Source organism: Ranitomeya variabilis, chromosome 4, assembly GCF_051348905.1.
Source record: "Ranitomeya variabilis isolate aRanVar5 chromosome 4, aRanVar5.hap1, whole genome shotgun sequence".
Lineage (NCBI taxonomy): Eukaryota > Metazoa > Chordata > Amphibia > Anura > Dendrobatidae > Ranitomeya > Ranitomeya variabilis.
The window spans coordinates 676,892,761-676,917,559 of NC_135235.1; the positions used below are offsets into that span (position 1 = coordinate 676,892,761).

The 24,799-nt window shown below is 43.5% G+C and overlaps 2 protein-coding genes across 3 annotated transcripts in view; both read left to right on the plus strand.

Moving 5' to 3' along the window:
• LOC143766315 (uncharacterized) overlaps positions 1-24,799 on the plus strand; it is a 337,847-nt gene that overhangs the window by 284,158 nt on the left and 28,890 nt on the right. Inside the window, exons 2-6 of one of the 2 annotated variants that reach the window (XM_077253900.1) lie at positions 16,975-17,124; positions 17,254-17,433; positions 17,517-17,640; positions 17,724-17,821; positions 18,001-18,091. In XM_077253900.1, coding sequence (XP_077110015.1) covers positions 17,053-17,124; positions 17,254-17,433; positions 17,517-17,640; positions 17,724-17,821; positions 18,001-18,091 — 565 coding nt within the window. In that variant the 5' untranslated portion in view covers positions 16,975-17,052. The remainder of the gene's footprint in view (positions 1-16,974; positions 17,125-17,253; positions 17,434-17,516; positions 17,641-17,723; positions 17,822-18,000; positions 18,092-24,799) is intronic. The other variant, XM_077253899.1, reaches the window with a different exon arrangement.
• LOC143766323 (oocyte zinc finger protein XlCOF8.4-like) overlaps positions 16,338-24,799 on the plus strand; it is an 80,410-nt gene continuing 71,948 nt past the window's right edge. Inside the window, exon 1 of the mRNA XM_077253911.1 lies at positions 16,338-16,394. The gene's annotated coding sequence lies outside the window, so the exon portion shown is untranslated. The remainder of the gene's footprint in view (positions 16,395-24,799) is intronic.

A 24,799-nucleotide genomic window follows, 5' to 3' on the forward strand; every position in this document is an offset into this window, starting at 1 on the left:
GACAGAATAAATTTAGGTTGCAAATTACCAACGGTGACAGGACTAACAACCTTAGCTATACGTTTAGAGCATGCTGAGATAACATGTGTAGAATCACCACAGTAGTAGCACAAGCCATTCCGGCGTCTATGAATTTTCCGCTCATTTCTAGTCAGGATTCTATCACATTGCATTAAATCAGGTGTCTGTTCAGACAACACCATGAGGGAATTTGCGGTTTTTCTATCACATTGCACCGAATTAGGTGTCTGTTCAGACAACACCATGAGGGAATTTGCGGTTTTGCGCTCCCGCAACCGCCGGTCAATTTGAATAGCCAGTGCCATAGTATCATTCAGACCTGTGGGAATGGGAAAACCCACCATAACATTCTTAATGGCTTCAGAAAGGCCATTTCTAAAATTAGCGGCCAGTGCACACTCGTTCCAATGTGTCAGCACGGACCATTTCCGAAATTTTTGGCAATACACTTCAGCCTCGTCCTGCCCCTGAGACATAGCCAGCAAGGCCTTTTCTGCCTGAATCTCAAGATTGGGTTCCTCATAAAGTAAACCAGCGCCAGAAAAAACGCATCAAGATCAGCCAATGCCGGATCTCCTGGCGCCAGCGAAAAAGCCCAATCCTGAGGGTCGCCCCGTAAGAACGAAATAACAATTTTTACTTGCTGAGCAGAATCTCCAGATGAACAGGGTCTCAGGGACAAAAACAATTTACAATTATTCACGAAATTCCTAAACTTAAACCTGTCTCCGGAAAACAGTTCAGGAATCGGTATTTTAGGTTCTGACCTAGGATTTCTGATAACATAGTCTTGTATGCCCTGCACACGAGTAGCCAGCTGGTCCACACTTGTAATCAAGGTCTGGACATTCATGTCTGCAGCAAGCATAGCCACTCTGAGGTAAAGGGGAAGAAGAAAAAAAAAACTCAGAATCTTCTTTCTTATAATCCCTCTTCTGCAATGCATTAAACATTTAATACTGGCCTGGCAAACTGTTATGACCCCAATGGCGAGGGTCTCAGAGGAACGTGGAAGTCTGCAGAATACAAAAATCCAGCTCATAGGGCAGTGGTAACTGGGTTGACCATATATCTACTCCTAACGCCAACACTAGAAGTAGCCGGGGATCATTCCTACGTTGATTCTAGATGACACGCGCCAGCCGGAGAATCTAGCTACCCCTAGTAGAGGAAAACAAAGACCTTTCTTGCCTCCAGAGAAGGGGACCCCAAAGCTGGATAGAAGCCCCCCACAAATAATGACGGTGAGGTAAGAGGAAATGACAAACACAGAAATGAACCAGGTTTAGCACAGAGAGGCCCGCTTACTGATAGCAGAATAAAGAAAGGTAACTTATATGGTCAACAAAAACCCTATCAAAATCCACACTGGAAATTCAAGAACCCCCGAACCGTCTAACGGTCCGGGGGGAGAACACCAGCCCCCTAGAGCTTCCAGCAAAGGTCAGGATATAGATTTGGAACAAGCTGGACAAAAATACAAAACCAAAACAAATAGCAAAAAGCAAAAGGCAGACTTAGCTGATATAACTGGAACCAGGATCAGTAGACAAGAGCACAGCAGACTAGCTCTGATAACTACGTTGCCAGGCATTGAACTGAAGGTCCAGGGAGCTTATATAGCAACACCCCTAACTAACGACCCAGGTGCGGATAAAAGGAATGACAGAAAAACCAGAGTCAAAAAACTAGTAACCACTAGAGGGAGCAAAAAGCAAATTCACAACACCCTCCATAGAATACAATGTAGCCCTCCTCATATAGTATAATGCAGACCCACATAGAATATAATGTAGCCCCCTCATAGAGTATAATGAAGCCCCCATACAATATAATCTAGCCCCCATAGAATATAATGCAACCCCCACATAATACAATGTAGCCCCCTTATATAATATAATGTAGCCCCCTCATAGAGTATTATGCAATCCTCCCTCATAGAATGTAATACAACCCCCCCATAGAATATAATGTAGCCCCATCAAGGAGTATGAAGCAATCCTTCCTCATAGAATATAATACAGCCCCCATAGAATATAATGTAGCCCCCTCATATAGTATAATGTAGCCCCCTTATAGAGTATGATGCAATCCTCCCTCATAGAATGTTATGTAGCCCCCATAGAATATAATACAGCCCACATCCCCATAGAATATAATGTAGCCCCATCAAAGAGTATGAAGTAATCCTCCCTCATAGAATATAATACAGCCCCCATAGAATATAATGTAGCCCCCCATAGGATATAATACAGTCCACCTCCCCATAGAATATAATGTAGCCCCATAAAAGAGAATGACACAATCCTCCCTCATAAAATATAATACATCCCTCCATAGAATATAATGTAGCCACCCATAAAATATAATACAGCCTACCATACAGCCCCCACATAGAACGTAATGTAGCCCCCATAGAATCCACCCCACCCCCCCCCGAGAATGGCCCCACAGTCCAGTACTCACTGATATATTTTAAAAAAATGACCCACAATCCTCATCTCTCCTCGTGCCCCACGCGGCTCCGGTTTCATCAGCAGCACACAGTGGGTGTGCGATGAAGTGACATCATTGCGCACCAGTGTCAGAGGCAGAGGGGAATGATGGGTAAGGAAGCGTCATCTTACGCCCTCTCTTCCATCATTGCTTTGAACCGTACCAGCATCATAGACGCCGGCAGAGCTGAATGCGGCAGGTGGGCCCCCTTAACTCATGGGCCCCATAGCGCCTGCTTGATGTCCTGCTATTAGCGGAATGCCACTGGCTGAGGGCTCCTGGGGGCCCTAGGCAGCTGCCTAGTCTGCCTGCTGCTAACACTGCCCCTGCGCATGAGCCTCAGATATGTCAGTCTCATCAGGATTACCTCCTCCCCCAGGGGTTAACATCTGATGACGAGGGTCAGGATGCTATTCGGACCCTACTTTGTCCTGCCCCGGATCAAAGCTAAAAAAATGTGGGGCATCGGTGCAGATTTCCTCCTCTTGACTCTGTGAAGGTTTCGAATACACTTCTGATAACCATGGCATAGAATGTGTGAACTGCTCTTCAGACTCACCCATCTGTGGTGCTGTACAGTCAGTTGTAAGGTTGGAGAGTTGGGATGCGGGTGGAAGCAAGAGGAATTTGGGTGTCACATCTGTGGACTGTACTAGGTGTACAGAGAATAGAGAAATTTAAAAATATTTAGAATTGAGAGTCCTCAGTGGTTGATACCTTTTAATGGCTAACTGAAAAGATGGTTTGTTACCATCTTTTCAGTTAGCCATTAAAAGTTATCAACCACTGAGGACTCTTAATTCTAAATATTTTTCTATCTACTGGCTAACACAGTACCAAGATATATTTCTTTCCTGTAGAGAAATTTAGTCACTGGAAGCTGGCTGCCTCCAGGCTGATCTTGCACTCCTCCCATTGACCTTGCAGGTGGCTGTAATCAGCTCTACCTGCCCATAAATTGTAGGCTTAGCCCAGAGTGACATGTTTTGTCCATAGTTGTAGGCTGGTGGCCCAAAAGTGTCATGTATGGTAGAGAAGGACCCATCAGAGGGAGATCACCTTGCCGTGGTTGATGGGCACACATGAATTGGCCAATTTATGCGCTTAGAATCTTCATTTCATCTATTACTGTAAGTTTTATGAAAAATAATGTAAAAAAATTTGTGAAAAAATATTTTTGAGAAGTATAATCCATATTGAATATTTGTCTGTGTTTTCACATGGCCTAGTTTCATGCACATGTGCTGCTGTGTTCTTTTTTATCTATATGATGCAGTTTTGCAGCGTGCACGTGTTCACATTAGGAGTGCTGGTTATTTTTTTTCTCTATTTAGTCACTGGATGCTGGCTGCCTCCAGGCTGATCTTGCACTCCTCCCATTGACCTTGCAGGTGGCTGTAATCAGCTCTACCTGCCCATAAATTGTAGGCTTAGCCCTAGAGTGACATGTTTTGTCCATAGTTGTAGGTTGGTGGCCCAAAAGTGTCATGTATGGTAGAGAAGGACCCATTAGAGGGAGATCACCTTGCCGTGGTTGATGGGTACACATGAATTGCCAATTTATGCGCTTAGAATCTTCATTTCATCTATTACTATAAGTTTTATGAAAAAAAAATGTAAAAAAATTTGTGAAAAAATATTTTTGAGAAGTATAATCCATATTGAATATTTGTCTGTGTTTTCACATGGCCTAGTTTCATGCACATGTGCTGCTGTGTTCTTTTTTATCTATATGATGCAGTTTTGCAGCGTGGACGTGTTCACATTAGGAGTGCTGTTTGGTTTTTTTCTCTATTTAGTCACTGGATGCTGGCTGCATCCAGGCTGATCTTGCACTCCTCCCATTGACCTTGCAGGTGGCCGTAATCAGCTCTACCTGCCCATAAATTGTAGGCTTAGCCCTAGAGTGACATGTTTTGTCCATAGTTGTAGGCTGGTGGCTCAAAAGTGGCATGTACAGTAGAGTAGGACCCATCAGAGGGAGATCACCTTGCCGTGGTTGATGGGCACACATGAATTGGCCAATTTATGCTCTAAGAATCTTCATTTCATCTATTACTGTAAGTTTTATGACAAAAAATGTTTTTGAAAAAATATTTTTGAGAAGTATAATCCATATTGAATATTTGTCTGTGTTTTCACATGGCCTAGATTCATGCACATGTGCTGCTGTGTTCTTTTTTATCTATATGATGTAGTTTTGCAGCGTTAACGTGTTCACATTAGGAGTGCTGGTTGTTTCTCTCTCTCTCTCTCTATACTGTATATCTTTATATTTCATAGAGCATTAGGTAGCAGAATAGCCGATAATTCAATTATCGGGTTCTGTAAAATCATTGCAGAACCCGACAGGATACATACATACAGTAAACCATTGCATATCCATTAGAATTTTATATATCCCTCACTAATAATGTTAGTAGTATGCGAGTGTAAAATTTTGGAGCTGTAGGTGTTAAATTAAAGGATTTTTTTTTGTTGTTTTGGTTTTTTTTACAGAAGAACGAGGGCTTTGCTTGGATTGAGAGTGCAATAAAGATATTAAACCTGTGTGTTTCATTAAGAAAATCACAGAGAAAATATGCAGAGATGATTACTAGTGATGAGCGAATATACTCGTTTCTCGAGCATGCTCGGGGGTCCTCCGAGTATTTTTTAGTGCTCGGAGATTTAGTTTTTCTTTCTGCAGCTCAATGATTTACATCTGTTAGCCAGCTTGATTACATGTGGGGATTCCCTAGCAACCAGGCAACCCCCACATGTACTTATGCTGGCTAACAGATGTAAATCATTCAGCTGCGGCAAGAAAAACTAAATCTCCAAGCACTAAAAAATACTCGAAGGACCCACGAGCATGCTCGAGAAATCTCGAGTAACGAGTATATTCGCTCATCACTAATGATTACCTGCTCAGGCCTCCAAACAAATGCACTGACAGGGTGCAGCAGACCCGATCAATGACGGCAGAAACACAGGTGCAGCAATACCGATAAAACAACCACTTTCAATCCAGTGTTCGTTGTTTGGTATATTAGTGCACAAAAGATAAAAGAAAATTGTCTGTATGCAGCGTTGTTTCATCATTTCATTAAAAGACTTTATTCTTAATTTGTGTGTGTATTTTTAACCCTTTCATACTATTGGATTAATAATGGTTAGGTGTCTTATTGACACCTCTCCATTATTAACCAGGCTTAACCCCTTAACGACCGCTGATACGTCTTTTAACAGCGGTCATTAAGGGTACTTAAACCACAGCGCCATTAATTATCGGCGCTGTGGAAAAAGTGAATAGCGCCCCCCAGAGTCTGGTCTTCTCCGGGGTTTCAGCTGCCGGAGGTAGCCGAGACCTCAGAGAACATGATTCGGGTCGGTTTTTACCGACCCCGCTTTTGCGATCGCCAGTAATTAACTGTTTATCGGCAATCGCAAAAAAAAAAATCCAGTTTTGCATTTATTTTCTCTTCCCTCTGATGTGATCGCACATTAGAGGGGAGAGAAATAGGGTCCCCCGAGCCCCCCACGGTACCTTATGTACCGAAAAAGCTGGGTGGCGTAGACTTGTCAGACCAGGTTCTGCAACCATACCTGGTCAAGAGGAAGACCAGGGCCTGGAACAAAAAGGTGGCAATCTACCTTATTCAAACTGCCACATATAACAGCTTTGTCCTGTATGAAAAGTCCCAAAGACCACTTACCTTCCTGCACTTTCAGGAAAAAATTGTAGTGAGCCTCATATTTGAGTCAATGGCATCGGGGGAAGCCTTTGACTCTGAGGATTCCCGGAGACTTGAAGAACTCCATTTTCCTCACCCTGTCCCTGTCACTCCCACCCAAAGATATCCTCAAAAAAGATGCCGAGTTTGCAGAAAGCATGGCAGATGGAGTGATTCCCGATTCTATTGCCCCACATGCCCATCCTAACCAGGCCTGTGTATCTCCCCCTGTTTTGAGACCTACCACACCATCTACAATTATTAGTTTGTTTGTTTTTTTTCAATAATTTTTATTTTCTGCTTAGTGGCCCCAGTAGAACAATGTGAAACAATTGAAAAATAATATTTTAATTAGTAGATCCCATTTTACCCCATTTCACAATTAATTCCAGAACTTGATCAATCCCATACCAAACTACTATCCCAAGAAATTCTCATCCATGTACCCATGTCTGTACGCTCTAGAGTGTGGACCCCACAAATGTTCTTGCAAAGTCAGGTCATCTGAAAATTCTATGACTCGATCAATCCCATACCAAACTACTATTCCAACAAATTCTCGTCCACGTACCCACGTCAATAAGCGTTAGAATGTGGACCCTAGAAATGATATTGAAAAGTGAGATAATCTGAAAATGAATTCTAGGACTTGATTACTCGCAAACATTTTTGACCATTTACAGTGGGGCAAAAAAGTATTTAGTCAGTCAGCAATAGTGCAAGTTCCACCACTTAAAAAGATGAGAGGCGTCTGTAATTTACATCATAGGTAGACCTCAACTATGGGAGACAAAGTGAGAAAAAAAAATCCAGAAAATCACATTGTCTGTTTTTTTATCATTTTATTTGCATTTTATGGTGGAAAATAAGTATTTGGTCAGAAACAAACAATCAAGATTTCTGGCTCTCACAGACCTGTAACTTCTTCTTTAAGAGTCTCCTCTTTCCTCCACTCATTACCTGTAGTAATGGCACCTGTTTAAACTTGTTATCAGTATAAAAAGACACCTGTGCACAGTGCACACCCTCCAAACTCCACTATGGTGAAGACCAAAGAGCTGTCAAAGGACACCAGAAACAAAATTGTAGCCCTGCTGGGAAGACTGAATCTGCAATAGCCAACCAGCTTGGAGTGAAGAAATCAACAGTGGGAGCAATAATTAGAAAATGGAAGACATACAAGACCACTGATAATCTCCCTCGATCTGGGGCTCCACGCAAAATCCCACCCCGTGGGGTCAGAATGATCACAAGAACGGTGAGCAAAAATCCCAGAACCACGCGGGGGGACCTAGTGAATGAACTGCAGAGAGCTGGGACCAATGTAACAAGGCCTACCATAAGTAACACACTACGCCACCATGGACTCGGATCCTGCAGTGCCAGATGTGTCCCACTGCTTAAGCCAGTACATGTCCGGGCCCGTCTGAAGTTTGCTAGAGAGCATTTGGATGATCCAGAGGAGTTTTGGGAGAATGTCCTATGGTCTGATGAAACCAAACTGGAACTGTTTGGTAGAAACAACAACTTGTCGTGTTTGGAGGAAAAAGAATACTGAGTTGCATCCATCAAACACCATACCTACTGTAAAGCATGGTGGTGGAAACATCATGCTTTGGGGCTGTTTCTCTGCAAAGGGGCCAGGATGACTGATCCGGGTACATGAAAGAATGAATGGGGCCATGTATCGTGAGATTTTGAGTGCAAACCTCCTTCCATCAGCAAGGGCATTGAAGTTGAAACGTGGCTGGGTCTTTCAACATGACAATGATCCAAAGCACACCGCCAGGGCAACAAAGGAGTGGCTTCGTAAGAAGCATTTCAAGGTCCTGGAGTGGCCTAGCCAGTCTCCAGATCTCAACCCTATAGAAAACCTTTGGAGGGAGTTGAAAGTCCGTGTTGCCAAGCGAAAAGCCAAAAACATCACTGCTCTAGAGGAGATCTGCATGGAGGAATGGGCCAAAATACCAACAACAGTGTGTGGCAACCTTGTGAAGACTTACAGAAAACGTTTGACCTCTGTCATTGCCAACAAAGGCTATATTACAAAGTATTGAGATGAAATTTTGTTTCTGACCAAATACTTATTTTCCAGCATAAAATGCAAATAAAATGATAAAAAAACAGACAATGTGATTTTCTGGATTTTTTTTCTCAGTTTGTCTCCCATAGTTGAGGTCTACCTATGATGTAAATTACAGATGCCTCTCATCTTTTTAAGTGGTGGAACTTGCACTATTGCTGACTGACTAAATACTTTTTTGCCCCACTGTATCTAACTTTGACTGTTTTTACGACTGTCTTGCTACGCAAAACTTTGGCTTCCATTTTTATTACTTATATTTATGTTGATGATACGGGCATGATCATTTTATTGTAGGATTTCAAAAAATTAGGAAGTTCCGTATTTATACACTATGGGCTTTACTTTATGGTTCTTGCCGAACCTCTGGTACCAGACAATACTTTCTATAGAGAACTGGTTGTTTTGTGCATATAGCGGTTCTGACCTTGGCGGGTGGGAGCTTGCTATGGTGTACCACGTCTATTGGCACATTCGTCTCTCATAAGAGGATTGATGGAGCTAAAAGGACGTTGTACGACCAGTCTCTGAAAATGACTACCATTCTAGCCCTGATGGTGTTCTTTCATCTTTGGAACAAACTCCGCTTTGCCACATAGTTGGCTGCATTTTCCTCCACATTTTGCCCTTCATTCCAGTACAGTTTATTCTTCCTGCTACAATATACGCAAATGCGGGACAACTGTTTTGTTAGCAAGACCAATTTTATAATCAGCCAATGTGTTTTAGGAGCATGAGAGTAATAATTCCTGGTAGGATTTTGTTGTTTGCTTAATGTCTCTAGAAGCTTTGAATGGGTCATGGATCTTCAATTTCACCCTAAAGACCAAATGGTGTGCCATGTATTATAGACACTGCTTTGTCACCAGTACTCACATTGGTGCCATATTGGATACATTTCTGAACACTTAAAAACTAGTGAAATAAAATTTGAGGTGTGTTCCTCAGAACTTACAAAAAAGAATCATAAAAGAGACAGTGAAAACAATGCAAATTGTAAATTTTCAAGCTTGTGTTGCATCAACTGCATAAAAAATGGTGGCATCAAACTACTCATTACCTCCCTAGATAAATAGATTAGAGGGTACAATTTATAAAAATACATTTTTTGGGGGATTTCTGTTGCTCTTGAACCATACAGGTTCTGCCAGTATAACAATCTATTTCAAATAAAGCCAAATTTGTCACATTGTGCCCCTTTCTGTCCAAGCCCTGCCATTCGTCCAAACAGAACTTTTTGACTACATATGGGATACCGCTGCACTCATAATAAAGTGGGTAACGAATTGTGGGGTCCACTTTTTGGTGTTATTTCTGAAAAAAGTGAGAAATTCAGGTCTAAAACAAGATTTTTGTGAAAAAAATGAATTTTTTCAATATGACGACCTAATGTTATCAAACTCTGTGTCGTACATGTGGGCTCAAATTGCTCAATATATCCCTGATTAAAATCTTTGAGGGGTGTAGTTTCCAAAATGGGGTCAGTTGTGGGGGGTTTCTGCTGTTAGGCACATCTACAAACCCAAAATGGCGTCCGCTCTCACAATTAAGAGATTAAAAAGTCAAACGGCGCTTCTTCCCTTCCGAGCTCCGCAGTGCGCCCAAACAGAGGTTTACCCCCACATATGGGGTATCGACATACTCAGGACAAATTGCACAACAACTTTTGTGGTCCAATTTCTCTTGATACCCTTGGGAAATTAAAAAATTGGAGGCGAAAAGATCATTTTTGTGAAAAAAATGATTTTTAATTTTTTCGGCTCTACGTTATAAACTTGTGTGAAGCACTTGGGGGTTCAAAGTGTTGACCACACACCTAGATAAGTTCCGTAGGGGGTCTAGTTTCCAAAATGGTGTCACCTGTGGGGGGTTTCCACTGTTTAGGCACATCAGCGGCTCTCCAAACGCGACATGGTGTCCGATCTCAATTCCAGGAAATTCTGTGTTGAAAAAGTCAAATGGCACTCCTTCCCTTCTGAGCTCTACTGTGCACCCAAACAATGGTTCACCCCCACATACGGGGTATCAACATACTCGGGACAAATTGTACAACAACTTTTGGGGTCCAATTTCTCTTGCTACCCTTGGAAATTAAAAAATTGGGGGCAAAAAGATCATTTTTGTGAAAAAAATATGATTTTTTCGGCTCTACGTTATAAACTTGTGTGAAGCACTTGGTGGTTCAAAGTGTTGACTACACATGTAGATAAGTTCCTTAGGGGGTCTAGTTTCCAAAATGGTGTCACTTGTGGGGGGTTTCCACTGTTTATGCACATCAGCGGCTCTCCAAACGCGACATGGTGTCCGATCTCAATTCCAGGGAATTCTGTGTTGAAAAAGTCAAATGGCACTCCTTCCCTTCTGAGCTCTGCTGTGCACCCAAACAGTGGTTCCCCCCCCCCCCCCCACATATGGGGTATCGGCATTCTCCAGACAAATTGCACAACAAATTTTGTGGTTCATTTTCTCTTTTTACACTTGTGAAAATAAAAAAAATTGGATCTGAAGTAAAATGTTTGTGAAAAAAAGTTAAATGTTCATTTTTTCCTTCCACATTGCTTCAGTTCCTGTGCAGCATCTGAAGGGTTAATAAAGTTCTTGAATGTAGTTTTGCACACCTTGAGGGGTGCAGTTTTTAGAATGGTGTCACTTTTGGGTATTTTCTGCCATATAGACCCCTAAAAATGACTTCAAATTTGAGGTGGTGCCTTAAAAAAATGGTTTTGTAAATTTTGTTGTAAAAATAAGAAATTGCTGGTCAAATTTTAACCCTTATAACTCCCTAATAAAAAAAAAAATGTGTTTCCAAAATTGTGTTGATGTAAAGTAGACATATGGGAAATGTTATTTTTTGACCATTTTGTGTGACATATCTCTCTGATGTAAGGGCATAAAAATTCAAAGTTTGAAAATTGCAAAATTTTCACCATATTTCCGTTTTTTTTAAATAAATAAACGCAAGTAATATTGAAGAAATGTTTCCACTAACATGAAGTACAATATGTCACGAAAAAACAATCTCAGAATCGGCAGGATCAGTTGAAGCGTTCCCGAGTTATAACCTCATAAAGGGACAGTGGTCAGAATTGTAAAAATTGGCTCAGTCATTAAGTACTAAATTGGCTCCATCACTAAGGGGTTAATATCACCTTACAATAACAAGGTGACATTAACCCCTTATTACCCCATATGCCACTGCCACAGGGCAATGGGAAGAGAGTGGCTAAGTGCCGAAATAGGATGTGCCTTTTCTGGGGTGGCTGGGAGCAGATGTTTTTAGGCAATGACCATGGTCCCTCTCTAGGCTATTAATATCTGCCCTCAGTCTCTGGCTTTCCCTCTCTGGTGGAGAAAATTGTGCCAGAGCCCACTCCAGTTTTTTCCGTGATTCAATCCTTTAACGCCTACAGCTCCAAAATTTTACACACACACACTACTAACATTATTAGTGAGGGATATATAAAAATATAACTGATATGCAATGGTTTTCTTTTTGTAATCCATGTCTCATATCCTGCCGTGTTCTGCAATGATTTTACAGAACCCGACAACTGAATTACCGGCTATTCTGCTACCTAACTCTGTATGAACAATAAACACTAGTGATGAACGAATGTACTCGTTGCTTGGGTTTTCCAGAGCACGCTCGGGTGGTCTCCGAGTATTTATAACTGCTTGGAGATTTAGTTTTGGTCTCCGCAAGTGCATGATTTACGTCTTCTAGACAGCTTGATTACATGTGGGGATTCCCTATAAACCAGGCAACCCCCACATGTACTTAGGATGGCTACCAGCTGTAAATTACGCAGCTGAGTCAACAAAAACAAAATCTCCGAGCAGTCATAAATACTCGGAGACCACCCGAGCGTGCTCTGGAAAACCCGAGCAACGAGTATACTCGCTCATCACTAATAAATACATATACCGTATATATTCGAGTATAAGCCGAGATTTTCAGCCCACTTGTTGGGCTGAAAGTAACCCTCTCAGCTTATACTCGAGTCATACCCACGGGTCCGGAGGGGGAGCGGAGCTGTGTAACAATACTCACCTGCTCCCGGCGCGGTCCCTGCACATCTGTTCCCCAGCGTCGGCAGCTTCTTCCTGTAGTGAGCGGTCACATGGTACCGCTCATTACAGTAATGAATATGGACTCCCATAGGGATGGAGCCACATATTCTTTACTGTAATGAGCGGTACCATGTGACCGCTCACTACAGGAAGAAGCTGCCGGCGCTGGGGAACAGATGTGCAGGGACTGCGCCAGGAGCACTTGAGTATAACTCCATGCGCGATATTCACCTGCTTCCTGTTCCACCGTCAGCACCGCTGCGTCTTCCGCTTCCTCTGCAGTGACGCTGAGGTCAGAGGGCGCGATGACACGATTAGTGCGCGCCGCCCTCTGCCTGAACGTCAGTGCAGAGGACGCGGAAGACACATCGATGCTTGGCGGTGGAACGCGGGACAGGTGAATATAGCAAGTGCCAGGGGCCTGAGCGACGAGAGGTGAGTATGTGATTTTTTTTTTTTTATCGCAGCAACAACATATGGGGCAAATATCTCTATGGAGCTTCTTATGGGGCCTGTTGTGAATTCCGTTCTTGGGCTCCCTCCGGTGGTTGTAAATGGCACTTTTGTGAATTCTGCCCTTGGGCTCCCTCTGGTGGTTTTGAGTGGAACTGTTGCTCCTTGGGTTTAGCATTAGCAGCTGCTTCCACTGATCGTCTCTCCTGGCTCTGCTATTTAACCTGGCTCTAGTCTTCAGCCAGTGCCAGCTGTCAATGTTTCTTGGTTGGATTCAGATCTCTCCTTGGATTTCTCTGATTGTCTGTCCATTTCAGCAAAGATAAGTCCTTGCTTGTTCTTTTGTTGTCCACTTGCTGTGGGCTTAATCGCTCAGCTCATGTTATGTTTTTTCTTGTCCAGCTTTTCCGTATGATATATTCAACTTAGCTGGAGGCTCTGAGGAAGCAGATTTGCCCTCCACACCGTGAGTCGGTGTGGAGATTATTTTTGTAAACTCTGCGTGGATTTTTTAGCTTTTAATACTGACTGCACAGTGTCCTTTCCTGTTCTGTCTATCTAGGTAGTTTTGGCCTCCTTTGCTAAATCCTGTTTTCATTCTGTGTATGTCATTTCCCTCTCCACTCACAGTCAATATTTGTGGGGGGCTATCTTTCCTTTGGGGGTTTTCTCTGAGGCAAGATAGCTTTCTGTTTCCATCTTTAGGGGTAGTTAGTTCTCAGGTTGTGACGAGGTGTCTAGGGAGTGACAGGAACATCCCACGGCTACTTCTAGTGTTGGTGTTAGGATTAGGAACTGCGGTCAGTACAGATACCACCTCCTCAGAGCTTGTCCCATGTTGCTTCTTATCCACCAGGTAATAACAGGGGCCATGTGCAGCGTTATATAGGGGCAAATATTTCTATGGAGAATCTTATGGGGCCATGTGCAGCATTAAATGGGGCAATTATCTGTATGGAGCATCTTATGGGGCCATGTGCAGCATTATATGGGGCAAATATCTGTATGGGGCCATGTGCAGCATTATATGGGGCAAATATCTGTATGGGGCCATGTGCAGCATTATGTGGGGCAAATATCTCTATGGAGCATCTTATGGGGCCATGTGGAGCATTATACGGGGCAAATGTGTCTATGGAGCATCTTATGGGGTCATAATCAACATTTGTGCAGCATTATATGGGGCATATTTTAATATGGAGCACCTTATGGGGCTCATCATGAATTGTATGGAGCATTATATGGGGCTCCTGATTCAATATGGATATTCAAAAACACTTAAAAAACTGATGTCTCAATTAATTTTACTTTTATTGGTATCTATCTTTATTTTTGAAATTTACCGGTAGCTGCTGCATTTTCCACCCTAGGCTTATACTTGAGTCATTAAGTTTTCCCTGTTTTTTGTGGCAAAATTAGGGGGGGGTCGGCTCATACTCAAGTATATACGGTATATGTGTCTCACTATATATATATATAATAGATTGTATATATATGTTTTCACAAATATTTCAGCCCATGAATCCATTATATGTGCATTTTGCAAGCCGGCGAGAAAAACTCGCCATACAGATGTCATACGGATGTCACACAGATGCTTAGATGTGAGAAAATCAAATCCTCGCAGTGCACACAGATCACTTTTCATGAAACATTTCTGTGATTCTCATCTGTGTAAAACGGCCCGATTTTTTTTTTATACGTTGTGTGTGACTCCAGCCTTAGCCAGACTCTGAATATAGTCTCTGAAGGCCGCTCTCCCTGTAAGGCTGAAGTCAAACCCAACGTATAAAAATACATTCAGTTTTCTATGGATCAAATACGCAGAAATGTTCCCTGAACAGTGCTCTGTATGTCATCCGTTGGCAAGGTGTGGCTGCGTATTTTGCACATGTAATCCTACATATGTAATCCGTATGGCATCCGTATATAGTTTTTTTCTCGCAACTTTGCAAAATGGACATATAATGGATCCATGGGCTCAAATATTGGTAAAAACATATATACAGTCTCTCTCTATATATATGTCAGTGACATATATATATATATATATATATATATATATATATATATATATATATATTTAATACAGAGCTACATAGCATAAAAGCTATTCAATTGCCGGCTTTTGCTAAATCACTCCTGAACCAGACATGATATGAGACATGGTTTACATACAGTAAACCATTTCACATCCGTTAGATTTTTACATATTCCTCACTAATAACGTTAGTATTGTGTGTGTGTAAAATTTTGGCGTTAAAAGTAAAAAATTAAATCATGGGAAAAATTGGCGTGGGCTCCCGCGCAATTTTCTAGCCTAGAGAGGGACCATGGTTATTGCCCCCCCCAGCTAAAAAAAATCTGCCCACAGCCACCCCAGAAAAGGACCATCTGTAAGATGCACCTAATCTGGCACTTTAGCCTCTCTCTTCCCACTCCCCTGTAGAGGTGGGATATGGGCTAATACAGGGGAGCGGGAAGAGAGTGGCTAAGTGCCAAATCAGGCGCATCTCCGGGGGGGGGGGCACGACCATGGTCCCTCTCTAGGCTATTAATATCTGCCCTCAGTCACTGACTTTCCATCTCTGGCGGAGAAAATTGCGCTGGAGCCCACGCCAGTTTTTTCCATGATTTAATTCTTTATTTTAACACCTACGGCTCCCACATTTTACACACACTACTAACATTATTATTGAGGAATATGTAATATGTTTGTGAGTGAGTTAGCAAAAGCCGGCAATTGAATTACCGGCTTTTATGCTATCTAGCTCTGTATTAAATATATAATTATGTGTCTGACATTTATATATATATATATATACACACTAGGCGTAGACATATATTTGATCTATTCTATTCTGTCAGTGTGATTTTACTGTGCACCGCACTGAATTGCCGGCTTTTCTATAGAACACCGCTGCGTATTTCTCGCAAGTCATGTGTGGTCCGTGTGTAATCCATATATTTTTCTCGCCCCCATAGACTTTCATTGGCGGATTTTTCTCGGAATACGCTGACAATCTCAGCATGCTGCATGTTTCTCAGCCCATAAAATACAGCAGAGAAATATACGGCTGATGGGAGCTGCCCCACAGTGAATCATTGGTCCGTGTGCAATGCGTTGGTTTTGTGTCTCTCCCTCGTCCGTAAAACTCTCGTGTGACCCCGGCCTAAGAGGTTAAACAAATGAGATTTTGTCATTTTAGCTCCTGGTATGGAGTCGGTAGCACAATCATATGTCGCCATATAGTAACTGGTGATAATTCCCTCATGTGTGGGGTCTATTTGTCTCCAGAGAAATCACACGTTACATTCCACACATAACACTGTGTAGAAAAGGCGGCGCGGGGTAATTGTGCCAGTAGTGAGGGGGAATAATGGCGGAAATGTCACTGACTGAGGAGAAGTCTCCATGTAGCGTCTGCACTACAGATATCATTCACTGAGACCCCTGATCATGTGACCCCTGACTCCTCCCCTCCTGTGACCTCATCACAGGTCCTGTGCGCACAGAACAGCCATATATGTGGTGTGCGGCTCTGCAGGTGGAGGTAGGTGCTGGAGATTCCCCATTACTGAGCGTGGGGGGCATTAACCCCTTCAGCACTGAGACTCCTTTGGGGTTTTTGTTGGCACTTTATGTGAATCATTACGTTTTTGTTCTGTTTCCTGTAATAGATACATACGACCCAACTATGGAGGACAGGAAGGGAGGAAATGTATTGTTCTCATAGTACAGGGCCCCATTCTTGCCCCCACGCACAATATAATGTTCCCCCAGTACCATCCCCCCCCACATAGTAAGATACTACAAGTTGCCCCCACACTATTTTACCACCCACCTCCTAGTATATAAATCCTCCCTTCCCCCATTCCTGGATCAGTTCCCAAGTCTGGAAATGTGGATTTGTCCCGGTGCTATAGATGTATGAGGGGCTGTAATCTGCGGGATGAGCTGTACATGTAATGGAGACATTCTGGGGACAGAGCTTTGTAGTGAATGTAGCTGGATTTACTCCTGACCATTCATCCATAAATATAACATCTTATATGTTTCCCTTATTATCTCCAGTAATTGTATTATTATGTGGGATTCTTTATCATGTTACATCGGCTCATCTTCTCATTCAGGTCTCTACAATATCGGATCCTCTCAGTGAAGATCTTCTATAGAAGAGAATTTTCCTGATTTACCCATCAAGGCTAAATATGGACAGGGACAAGATGGCGGAGAGGATATTACATCTCACCCTAGAGATCCTCTTCCGGCTTACTGGAGAGGTGAGAGATTCTGATGACGTCACATTACATCATTCTTATCTGTGGTAATAACAGATGGACAGAACTGGAGAGGTGAGGACTCTGGAAATGTCTGTAGTGAGATTTATTAATGTGTCTCTCCATAACCAGGATTACACAGTAGTGAAGAAAACCTCTAGTGAGCGCTGTCAGGACCCTGTGTCTGAGGGATGGGGAAGACCCCTGAGCCCAATCATGGGGCCTCCACCTCACCCCCTCATACATGAGGAGATCAATGACCAGAAGATCCTAGAACTCACCTACAAGATGATTGAGCTGCTGACTGGAGAGGTGACACTGCTGGGAATGCTGGGACATTATACAGTAATGCTATGAAGAGATCTGGGGGATGACGGTATCATTGTATGTGTCAGGTTCCTATAAGATGTCAGGATGTCGCTGTCTATTTCTCCATGGAGGAGTGGGAGTATTTAGAAGGACACAATGATGTGTACAAGGACGTCATGATGGAGGTTCCCCAGCCCCTCACATCACCAGGTAATAGACAGGACTAAATACACACGGAATATAATTATCTGTATGTAAAGAATGAATTCAGTCCCTGTATGTGTTTCCTCCAGATCTATCCAGTATGAGGACAACACCAGAGAGATGTCCCCGTCCTCTTCTTCCACAGGACTGTAAACAAGAAGATCCCAATGTTCCTCAGGATCATCAGGTAGATGGAGAGAAGGTGTCATGAGATCTCCCCTATGATGTGTAGACGGCTGTGAAGATCTTGTGCTCAGTCTTGTTGTATCCACCAGTATTATATGTATTATACTTGTGTAATGAGAATGATGGAAATGGCAGGATTAGAGCTCATCATAGATGTGACTTTCACAATATTTGTTTCAGGCTGAAGATCTGACCGATATTAATACTACAGAGACATATGTGAAGGGTGATGAGTGGTGTAAAGAGGAGATTCCTACATATGACTACCCAGGTGAGTAGTGACCACTAAATGCAGAGAAGTCACAGATTCTTCTCAGTCACCGCCTGTGGCTGCTTTATTGGTGGTGTAGTCCGGCCATATCACAATCGCGTGATCACCACTTTGCCTCTAAATCACCCCATCCCCCCCAAAACAGTTTAAATTAATTTGCACATTGAAAGCCCTTTTCTATAAAACCTACAACCTGGAAGATTTACCTACCTTCTGAGATTAGAACAAACTGACCCCTACCTGCCCAGATCTGTAAACTACGAAGGCAAATGACAGCATACTTGGAATGTGCCAACAAATTAGGCCGGCGTCACACTGGCATATTGCATCCGATGCGAAAGCATCGGATGCGATATACTAATGACACTCGGCTCCTGCTCGCAGATTCTCTCGCACAGGGAGGATCGGAGCACAGTTGCGGAGGAGGCGGAGAAATTAATTTCTCCATCTCCTCCATTGCTGGGGTCCGCTTATAACACACATCACTCTGATAATATCCAAGTAATGTGCGTTGTCTCACTCACACCCATAGGCTTACATGGGTGCGAGTGAGCTGAGAGTTTTCCTCGGTCCGAGACAATCGCAGCATGCTGCGATTGTCTCGGACCTAGGAAAACGGCCGACAAAATGTCAGCTGGTGTTAGCTGCCCCATAGCTTAACCCCTTCATGACCCAGCCTATTTTGACCTTAATGACCTGGCCATTTTTTTGCAATTCTGACCAGTGTCCCTTTATGAGGTAATAACTCAGGAACGCTTCAACGGATCCTAGCGGTTCTGAGATGTTTTTTCGTGACATATTGGGCTTCATGTTAATGGTAAATTTAGGTCAATAATTTCTGCGTTTATTTGTGAAAAAAAAACGAAAATTTGGCGAAAATTTTGAAAATTTCGCAATTTTCACATTTTGAATTTTTATTCTGTTAATTCAGAGAGTTATGTGACACAAAATAGTTAATAAATAACATTTCCCACATGTCTACTTTACATCAGTACAATTTTGGAAACACAATTTTTTTTTGCTAGGAAGTTATAAGGGTTAAAATTTGACCAGTGATTTCTCATTTTTACAACAAAATTTACAAAACCATTTTTTTTAGGGACCACCTCACATTTGAAGTCAGTTTGAGGGGTCTATATGGCTGAAAATACCCAAAAGTGACACCATTCTAAAAACTACACCCCTCAAGGTGCTCAAAAGCACATTCAAGAAGTTTGTTAACCCTTCAGGTGTTTCACAGAAGCAACATGGAAGGAAAAAATGAACATTTAACTTTTTAGTCACAAAAATGATCTTTAACCCCTTCACCCCCGGAGCTTTTTCCATTTTCGTTTTTCGCTCCCCTCCTTCCCAGAGCCATAACTTTTTTTATTTTTCCGTCAATTTGGCCATGTGAGGGCTTATTTTTTGCGGGACGAGTTGTACTTTTGAACGACATCATTGGTTTTACCATGTCGTGTACTAGAAAACGGGAAAAAAATTCCAAGTGCAGTGAAATTGCAAAAAAAGTGCAATCCCACACTTGTTTTTTGCTTGCCTATTTTGCTAGGTTCACTAAATGCTAAAACTGACCTGCCATTATGATTCTCCAGGTCAGTACGAGTTCATAGACACCTAACATGACTAGGTTATTTTTCACCTAAGTGGTGGTGAAAAATTCCAAACTTTGCAAAAAACAAAACAAAATTGCGCCATTTTTCGATACTCATAGCGTCTCCATTTTTCGTGATCTGGGGTCAGGTGAGGGCTTATTTTTTGCGTGCCGAGCTGGCATTTTTAATGATAGCATTTTGGTGCAGATACGTTCTTTTGATCGCCCGTTATTGCATTTTAATGCAATGTCGTGGCGACCAAAAAAACGTAAATCTGGCGTTTCGATTTTTTTTCTCATTACGCCGTTTAGCGATCAGGTTAATGCTTTTTTTTTATTGATAGATCGGGCGATTCTGAACGCGGCGATACCAAATATGTGTAGGTTGGGGTTTTTTTTTATTGATTTATTTTGATTGGGGCGAAAGGGGGGTGATTTAAACTTTTATATTTTTTTTATTTTTTTCACATTTTTTTTTTACTTTTGCCATGCTTCTATAGCCTCCATGGGAGGCTAGAAGCAGGCACAACGCGATCGGCTCTGCTATGCAGCAGCGATCATAAGATCGCTGCTACACAGCAGAAATGCCGGTGTGCTGTGAGCGCCGACCACAGGGTGGCGCTCACAGCCACCGGCGATCAGTAACCATAGAGGTCTCCAGGACCTCTATGGTTACAATGTACAAGCATCGCCGACCCCCGATCATGTGACGGGGGTCGGCGATGCGCTCATATCCGGCCGCACGGCCGGATGCGGTAGTTAAATGCCGCTGTCTGCGTTTGACAGCGGCATTTAACTAGTTAATAGCGGCGGGTGATCGCGATTTCACCCGCCGCTATTGCGCGCACATGTCAGCTGTAAAAAACAGCTGACATGTCGCGACTTTGATGTGCGCTCACCGCCGGAGCGCACATCAAAGCGGGGGTCCCGACATGTGACGTACTATACCGTCACATGTCGGGAAGGGGTTAAGCAACAATTTTTTTATTTTCCCAAGGGTAAAAGGAGAAACTGGACCACAAAACTTGTTGTCCAATTTGTCCTGAGTACGCTGATACCTCATGTGGGGGTAAACCACTGTTTGGGCGCACGGCAGGGCTCGGAAGGGAAGGAGCGCCATTTGACTTTTTGAATGAAAATTTGGCTCCAATCTTTAGCGGACACCATGTCGCGTTTGGAGAGCCCCCGTGTGCCTAAACATTGGAGCTCCCCCACAAGTGACCCCATTTTGGAAACTAGACGCCCCAAGGAACTTATCGAGATGCATAGTGAGCACTTTAAACCCCCAGGTGCTTCACAAATTGATCCGTAAAAATGAAAAAGTACTTTTTTTTCACACAGAATTTATTTTAGCCTCAATATTTTCATTTTCCATTACGTCCCTCAGGACAGCACAATGGAGGATGTCCTTCCTTTGACCTATAGCGGGACAGGATCATAGAGAGGTTAAAAGGACCCTCCCACCTCCACCCTCCAGTGTTTTTCCTGTCCCTACAGGGGACGGTTGTATGAGAGGTTGCTCCTAGAGCGAAGATAGCCTGTGGATTCTCTCACCCCTGTCAAGTGGACCGTGGCCGACTCCTCTTTGAGAGGTTCCTCAGCCAACAGTCAGCCTGTGAAATGGGCTCAGGGGGATCGTGCGGCTGGTCCAATCCTTCCCCCTGTCAAGTAGCCCAGGGTGGAAACTCCCCGGTGGGGAGTCCCTCAGCCCCAGAGACCAGTCGAGCGGACGGGCTCCTGGGTAGAGCCGCTTCCTCCCGGTGGGGGGCTCTCGGCTCGGACGCCAACCGGCAAAACACCTCTATGTCCGAAAGTCGTGTGGTGGAGAAGGCCGTGGCGCTTACAGTGATGCCAGAGAGGAGCGTCGGCACATAGGTTTGGCGTGCGTTCCACGATGGAACACGGAAGGGGGCACAGGAGAAGAGTAATGGGGACGCCGCTTCCTTCCACGGTAGGCTTTCGGTGTTACCAGCTCCCCCTGTCTTCTAGCAGGTATGGAGCCAGCACAGGTGAGTGCATGGTTTAAATGTTGCATTGATGGCCTGGGCCTCTGGGCTGACTCTAGTCTCATGCCTTTGTGTCAAAGCTGTACCTGGAACCCATTTGCAGCTAGGCCTTGGACCTCTAGGCTATGGTAGGGCCATATGTCCAGGCTACATCTCATGACTGGACTTCAGTTAGTTGCAGGTTTTGTCTGCACAGAGCCTTATGATTGGGCTTCAGAGTGATTTTTTATTTTTTTTTTGGAAGCATGCTTTCCATTTTTTGGTTCAATAAACAAGTGTTTCATTTTTCTTTGCAACTTAACTACTCCGTCCGTAGGAGGACACAAGGTGTTTATTCAGCACATTGTCTTCATGAAGTCTGCCCTCCAGCTGCGGCTCATTAATTAGCTCTTTCGGGTGGAGTCAGTCTGACAAATGAGAGATATTGTTCAGAGTGGAGATTTATCTGGACCTCTGATAGATTGCTCTTTTGCTGAAAAGTGTAGGCCTGGTCTCTTGTTTGGCACCTTCAAGCATGGCCTAGTCTTTCTGTGCATCATATCAAGTGCCTCCGTGCATAATACTGCATCATACTGCTTTTATGCATCATATGGAGGGTCTCTGTGCATGATACTGAATCATAGTACATCTATGCAACATATTGAGTGCCTCTGGATTATCATACTGTTATGACCCCAATGGCGAGGGTCTCAGAGGAACGTGGAAGTCTGCAGAATACAAAAATCCAGCTCATAGGGCAGTGGTAACTGGGTTGACCATATATCTACTCCTAACGCCAACACTAGAAGTAGCCGGGGATCATTCCTACGTTGATTCTAGATGACACGCGCCAGCCGGAGAATCTAGCTACCCCTAGTAGAGGAAAACAAAGACCTTTCTTGCCTCCAGAGAAGGGGACCCCAAAGCTGGATAGAAGCCCCCCACAAATAATGACGGTGAGGTAAGAGGAAATGACAAACACAGAAATGAACCAGGTTTAGCACAGAGAGGCCCGCTTACTGATAGCAGAATAAAGAAAGGTAACTTATATGGTCAACAAAAACCCTATCAAAATCCACACTGGAAATTCAAGAACCCCCGAACCGTCTAACGGTCCGGGGGGGAGAACACCAGTCCCCTAGAGCTTCCAGCAAAGGTCAGGATATAGATTTGGAACAAGCTGGACAAAAATACAAAACCAAAACAAATAGCAAAAAGCAAAAGGCAGACTTAGCTGATATAACTGGAACCAGGATCAGTAGACAAGAGCACAGCAGACTAGCTCTGATAACTACGTTGCCAGGCATTGAACTGAAGGTCCAGGGAGCTTATATAGCAACACCCCTAACTAACGACCCAGGTGCGGATAAAAGGAATGACAGAAAAACCAGAGTCAAAAAACTAGTAACCACTAGAGGGAGCAAAAAGCAAATTCACAACAGTACCCCCCCCTTAGTGAGGGGTCACCGAACCCTCACCACGACCACCAGGGCGATCAGGATGAGCGGCATGAAAGGCACGAACTAAATCGGCCGCATGAACATCAGAGGCGACCACCCAGGAATTATCCTCCTGACCATAGCCCTTCCACTTGACCAGGTACTGAAGCCTCCGCCTGGAGAGGCGAGAATCCAAGATCTTCTCCACCACGTACTCCAACTCGCCCTCAACCAACACCGGAGCAGGAGGCTCAGCAGAAGGAACTACAGGCACAATGTACCGCCGCAACAAGGACCTATGAAATACATTGTGAATAGCAAACGACACAGGAAGATCCAGATACTTCCGGAAAATGTCATGCATAAAGGACTGAAAAACTGAAGGCGCATTGGAGAGCCCAAAAGGCATCACCAAGTACTCAAAATGACCTTCGGGCGTATTGAATGCGGTTTTCCATTCATCACCTTGCTTAATGCGCACAAGGTTGTACGCACCACGAAGGTCTATCTTGGTGAACCACTTGGCACCCTTAATCCGGGCAAACAAGTCAGACAACAGCGGTAAAGGATACTGAAATTTGACAGTGATCTTATTTAAAAGCCGATAATCAATACAAGGTCTCAAAGATCCGTCCTTTTTTGCCACAAAAAAGAATCCCGCACCAAGAGGGGAAGAAGACGGACGAATATGTCCTTTTTCCAGAGACTCCTTGATATATGAACGCATAGCAGTATGTTCAGGTACCGACAGATTAAACAGTCTTCCCTTAGGAAATTTACTGCCTGGGATCAAATCTATAGCACAGTCACAGTCCCTATGAGGAGGCAGTGCACTGGACTCAGACTCACTGAAGACATCCTGATAATCAGACAAATACTCCGGAACGTCCGAAGGCGTAGAAGAAGCAATAGACACAGGCAGGGAATCCTCATGAATACCACGACAGCCCCAACTTGAGACTGACATAGCCTTCCAGTCCAGGACTGGATTATGGGTCTGTAATCATGGCAGCCCCAAAACGACCAAATCATGCATTTTATGTAAAACCAGGAAACGTATCACCTCGCGGTGTTCAGGAGTCATGCACATGGTAACCTGAGTCCAATACTGCGGTTTATTTGCTGCCAATGGTGTAGCATCAATACCCCTAAGAGGAATAGGATTTTCTAATGGTTCAAGAGTAAATCCACAGCGCTTAGCAAATGAGAGATCCATGAGACTCAGGGCAGCACCTGAATCTACAAACGCCATGACAGGATAAGATGACAGTGAGCAAATCAAAGTTACAGACAGAATAAATTTAGGTTGCAAATTACCAACGGTGACAGGACTAACAACCTTAGCTATACGTTTAGAGCATGCTGAGATAACATGTGTAGAATCACCACAGTAGTAGCACAAGCCATTCCGGCGTCTATGAATTTTCCGCTCATTTCTAGTCAGGATTCTATCACATTGCATTAAATCAGGTGTCTGTTCAGACAACACCATGAGGGAATTTGCGGTTTTTCTATCACATTGCACCGAATTAGGTGTCTGTTCAGACAACACCATGAGGGAATTTGCGGTTTTGCGCTCCCGCAACCGCCGGTCAATTTGAATAGCCAGTGCCATAGTATCATTCAGACCTGCGGGAATGGGAAAACCCACCATGACATTCTTAATGGCTTCAGAAAGGCCATTTCTAAAATT